The sequence below is a fragment of the Tarenaya hassleriana genome, unplaced genomic scaffold (assembly GCF_000463585.1).
Source record: "Tarenaya hassleriana unplaced genomic scaffold, ASM46358v1 Cleome81, whole genome shotgun sequence".
In the NCBI taxonomy this organism is placed as follows: domain Eukaryota; kingdom Viridiplantae; phylum Streptophyta; class Magnoliopsida; order Brassicales; family Cleomaceae; genus Tarenaya; species Tarenaya hassleriana.
In genome coordinates, this window is record NW_010970575.1 from 381,064 (window position 1) to 386,940 (window position 5,877).

Genomic DNA, 5,877 nt, shown 5'->3' on the forward strand with positions numbered 1-5,877 from the left:
TCGGTTCTCAGGCGAAGTTTTTGGAAACATTCCGATTTCGGCCAAAACAAAAAGAAATAAAAGGGAGAAAGCTTTGAGGTCACAGGCATTCGGAATTTTGAGGAGAATAGTCACCCAAAAGCAGAGAAAAGAGGGAAATTATCAGGAAGCAAGAGATTGGAGTAGAAGACGGAGATCACGAAGCCGAGAAATCGACTAAGAGTTTCTTCCTTATTCTATTTTACAATGTTTTGTTGTATTGATATGAACCCTGTCGTCTTGATGTGTAGCGAGTAGTCCCCTTGCTGCGGGTTAGGGATTTGCTATGTAGGGATCTGTTGTTTTTAATTCCAGACTCTGTGGATTTATTTATTCTATTCAGTTTATTGAGTTGAGATTAATGCATTTGATCTTGTTGGCCACATGATTTAATGAACTTAGGGTTTTAATTCGCATAAACATATGGGATTCTAACTTGGAAATAACTCAGTAAATAGAACAAGTATTGCATCGAGAGATGGATATTTGCCTAGGGATTATGATAGCGTTTGTTCATGCATTCAGGATTTAGACTATTGAATCGAGAGATTAGTAGGATACAGCCTGGATAGTGAGGTTAGACTCGAGAGAGTTAATTTCTATTATAGAGCTTGAATTCTCTGAATTGGATTTATGAATTACAGAGATCTACATCTTTAGAGAAGATCCTTACATGTAAAGCAATCCCGAAGCCTGCAGTGTTTACAATTCCATAGTTACAACCGACTTTAGTTATTTGCTTTGATACTTTCCACCATATTCTCATATTTTCTCTGGATCTAGACTTGGATTTGAATTGAATTCTTTGCTTAATTTTTGTCCATGTGTTCGAACCTAGCTATTACAATCGATCCGTACACTTGCGGTATTTGTTGAGTCTAGGTTATTATAACTTGATCGAATTTATTCGCCTAGATTTCTGACATCAAGTGACTTGTTTAGCAAGAAGCTTCCTTTTGTTGTCTTAGAGCTTAGGTTATCCCTCTTGACACATAAGGATGGTTCGAACTCTCGGGATCTCGTCCATGAATGCATGCTCAATTCCGGTCTTCGGCTCGCTCAAGACTTGAGACACAAATGCGTGGAATTGTTGACGCATTGCTCGAGTCTTTGATCGCGTGAGAGGCGGCTCCATCCGACGCGGGATTGGTATGGACGATGCCAAGGTACTTGTCTCCCGTGCTTGCTTGCAATGCTCCGTTCCCAGCTCCTTTCTGAGCTCCGCATCTCCTAGCTCCGCGTCTCCAAGCTCCGTGTCCGGGTCTGATCCAAGCTTCGCATCCTTGGTGATGTCCTCATCATTTCCTCCCTCTTGAGAAGATTTCGTCCTCGAAATGTTTGTACCTGCATCGAAAGGAAGTATATCAGCCACATTAAAGGAATTGGAAACATTAAACTCATTAGGTAGCTCAAGACGATAGGCGTTATCGTTAATTCGCTCTATGACTCGAAATGGCCCATCGCCTCTTGGTGACAGTTTGGACTTGCGTTTATCCGGGAAATGCTCAGGTCGGAAGTACAGCCAAACTCAATCACCTTCCTTAAATGTTACTGTCTTGCGGCCCTTGTTGGCGTGTCGTGCGTAAGATTCGGTTCGTTTTGCGATATTGTCTCTGACCTTCTGTTGTAGTTGCTTAACGAACTCGGTCTTTTTTACTCCGTCGAGATTAAGAATCTCATGGACGGGCACGACAATTAGATCAAGAGGTGTAATCGGATTGAAGCTGTACACGATATCAAACGGGGAGTGCTTCGAGGCAGAGTGTATCGCTCGATTATAAGCGAACTCTATGTGAGGGATGTGATGGGTTTCCTGGGATCTCTAGAGCGAATCATATTCCTAAGAGATCGATTCTAGGGTTTGCGCAGCGGATGTAAAATAAAAATTTAATAAACCCTAGAACCATGTTTCTATGAATCGTAGAAACGTTAGAACGCTTACCTCAATCGATCCGGGGCCTGTATTAATTGAAGAATTTGTCCGATCACGAAAGGGAGCAAGAATACCTCGCCCTCTACACGTATCCACACCTCGGGATGGATTCCAACGATTGGAACTTGCCTGCTAGGACCCGAATCAACTATTCGGTTTTGTGCTTCGGGAAAACGTGACTTCAATCACACTCTCAACCTCTTGGATCTCACCAACGTCTGTCAAAAAGTGTTCTAAAGTCGGCTCTTCGAGTCCATTGATTAATTAGGGTTTTAATCTCCTTCTTATAAGGTGATTTAACCCTAATTCGGTCTAATTTTCGAAAAGCCTGAAACCCGGAACGGACGGTCCAGAAAAGCACACGGACCGTCCGTTCCAGCATGTAGAACGGACGGTCTGCCTTAACGTGGACCGTCCGTTCCACCACGTAGAACGGACGGTCTACGTCTTAATGTGGACCGTCCGTTCCAGTCTCCAGAACGGACGGACCACGCTTCTGGACCGACGGGTCTGGATCTGGCGGACCGTCCGTTCTGGACTTTCTGGTCCGTCCGTTCCAGACCCTTCTCTCTCGGTTTTTCCATCGTTTTCTCGTGCGTTTTGTCCTTCCCTGCGTGTGTGACCCTGTAGACTCATTTGATATAGCAGTATAACCCGAAATCTCTATTTCGGATATACAAGTCATAGGCGGTCTCTAGCAAGACACTATGACTACCTATCTCGAAAAGAGTTTGTTCGTGATCTTACGAACGCCAGTGATGATTCCGGCTGATGATCCTTTTGTATCGCGATATCATATGTCAAACATAAGGGATGGACAAGCCACCTTATCTAATTCGACTGTTTTCTCGTTCACTGAGTTCGACTGTCTGAAATAGAAGACGTTCGTCTATAGTGCGGCCACACATTTCTACAGTCTCGCTCACACGAGGGGCCCTGCGATATCTCTCTCTTTTACGAGAGGTACAAATCCCTTCTTAACTATCTACAATCTAGCACATGATTCGTTTCGTACCTGATACACGCCTTTATAGTCCTCCTGTTACGCAGGACGTTTGACGTATTCAAAGCACGCAACTCCTCATGTTGGATTCCGTAGATATCTCAGGTCTTAGGATCCAATCATGGAACTGCCATATGAGATTCAAGTCATGACGCTAGTCCATGTGACAATCTCATGCGGGTCAATCCAGTATTCCGTTCTCCAACGAATACCTATGACTGTGATCGTATCCAATACCTATGATCATCTATATGATCATCAATCACACATCATACTAGTCTTAGTATATCATTATTCCCACAATGATACATGACTAGGGAGTTTAGTATTGTTCATAACAATACATGGATTTCACAACATATCTAGTATGCACAATATGTAATGAATCAAACACTTTCATAAAACTATAGAAAGTATCAATACATCAAATGTATCCAAAGAAAGCTCGCAAGCAGTACATCATAGAGCACTAAACCAACAATCTCCCACTTGCTCTAATCATGGACTGCTAAACATCTAATGCCCATATCCCTAACATGACCCTCATGCTTCGACAAAGGGAGAGGCTTTGTCAACGGATCGGCAATGTTGTTATCTGTCGACACTCTGCAAATGTGCACGTCTCCTCTGTCTATGATCTCCCTGATAAGGTGAAATCGTCTGAGTATGTGTTTGGATCATTGATGGGATGTGGGTTCTTTCGCTTGTGCGATCGCTCCATTTTTGTCCCAATACAGAGCAATGGGGTTATTAGCACTAGGAATAACACCCAAGTCACCAACAAACTTTCTGATCCAAACAGCTTCCTCCGTTCAAGCAGAAAACATAGCCAGAATGCGATCTGTAGTCATTCGGGTCTGACTGGAAACTAGCATCGGTGTAACCCTTTACAGCGAGCTCGTCTTCTGACCCACCGTACATCAAGAATACATCCTTAGTCCTTCTCAAGTACTTCAGGATATTCTTGACGGCGATCCAGTGTGACTCACCTGGATCTGACTGGTATCTACTCGTAATGCTTAACGCGTAGGATACATCCGGTCGAGTACAAAGCATGGCATACATGATCGATCCAATTGCCGAAGCATATGGAATACGATCCATGCGTTCTCGCTCATCAGGTGTCATAGGACACTAACTTTTGCAGAGAACTGTGCCACTGCTCATCGGTAAGGTTCCTTTCTTGGAATCTTGCATCTTGAACCGTTTCAAGACCTTATCGATATTAGTACTCTGACACAATCCTAACAGACGCCTCGATCTATCTCTATAGATCTTAATGCCTAAAATATAGGCCGCTTCTCCTAGGTCCTTCATAGAAAATTGCGTTCCTAGCCAAGACTTAACGTCTTGCAAGGTAGGAACGTCATTCCCTATTAAAAGAATGTCATCCACGTACAACACTAGAAATACAACTGTGCTCCCACTAGCCTTCTTGTAAACACACGGCTCGTCTTCATTTTGTGAGAAACCAAACCTTTTGATTGTCTCTTCAAAACGAAGGTTCCAGCTCTTCGAAGCCTGCTTCAGTCCATAAATGGACCTCTGAAGCTTGCACACCATCCTCGGGTTCCATGGATCGACAAAACCTTCGGGTTGTGTCATGTAAACATCCTCGGTCAAGTTCCCGTTAAGGAACGCGGTCTTGACATCCATTTGCCATATCTCATAGTCGTAATATGGGGCTATGGCAAGCAAGATCCTAATGGACTTCAGCATAACTACAGGCGAAAAGGTCTCATCATTGTCAATACCATGAATTTGACGGAATCCTTTCGCCACAAGTCGTGCCTTATGCGTGTGCACGTTGCCATCCATGTCGATCTTCTTCTTGAAGATCCACTTGCATCCGATGGATTTTATCCCTTCAGATGCATCAACCAGAGTCCCTACTTGGTTGTCTGACATGGATTGCATCTCGGACTTCATAGCCTCGCGCCATTTCTCGGAATCCGGACTCGCCATGGCCTCTGGGTATGTGGTAGGCTCGTCATGTTCTAATAACATGAGCTCCTCATTCCCAGTCACGAGAATTCCGTATCTCTCAGGCTCTTGGCAAATCCTGCCTGATCTCCGAGGTTCACTAATCGAAGGTTGAGTCACAACCGGTAGTGAAATAGGTTGAACATCTTCAACTTGTTCACTCGGCTCAGCGTCTACTTCATGCTCTCGAACTTCCTCAAGTTCGATCCTACTCCCACTGACTCTTTTGGAGACGAACTCTCGCTCCATAAAAGTCGCATTCCTGGCAATGAACACCTTGTTCTCTGCTGGAATGTAGAAGTAGTAACCTTTAGTTTCCTTAGGGTAGCCTACAAATAAACACTTATCAGATTTGGAGGATAACTTATCAGTCATCTGACGCTTCACGTAAGTGTCACAACCCCAAATTCTGACAAACGATAACGCGGGACGCTTCCCTGTCCATATCTCATATGGCGTCGTTTCAGCCGCCTTTGTTGGACTCCTATTCAGCAGGTACGCTGCGGTCTCTAAAGCATAGCCCCAAAAGGACTTCGGAAGATCTGTCTGACTCATCATAGACCGAACCATGTCTAACAGTGTTCGGTTCCTCCGTTCAGACACGCCGTTCCATTGTGGCGTTCCAGGAGGAGTTAATTGTGATACAATACCACAATCAACCAGATAGTCAGTGAACTCTTGGCTCATATACTCGCCACCACGATCCGATCGAAGTGTCTTGATCGTCTTGCCAAGCTGGTTCTATACTTCGTTTCCTGAAAGCCTTGAACATTTCAAGTGTTTCAAACTTATGTCTCATCAAATAGACATAACAGTATCGACTGAAATCATCAGTTAACGTAACAAAATACAGATAACCTCCTCTAGCTGGACAGCTCATTGGTCCGCATACATCACTATGTATCAGATCCAATAACTCTGTCGCCCTCTGTCCTTTCCC

The 5,877-nt window shown here is 44.1% G+C and overlaps 1 protein-coding gene across 1 annotated transcript in view; it reads right to left on the reverse strand.

Annotated features, from left to right (window-relative positions):
• Positions 1–994: 994 nt before the first annotated feature.
• LOC104803186 overlaps positions 995–5,877 on the reverse strand; it is a 20,396-nt gene continuing 15,513 nt past the window's right edge. The window contains exons 5-6 of the mRNA XM_010527068.1: positions 1,555–1,742; positions 995–1,362 (exon numbers count right to left, since the gene is read on the reverse strand). Coding sequence (XP_010525370.1) covers positions 995–1,362; positions 1,555–1,742 — 556 coding nt within the window. The remainder of the gene's footprint in view (positions 1,363–1,554; positions 1,743–5,877) is intronic.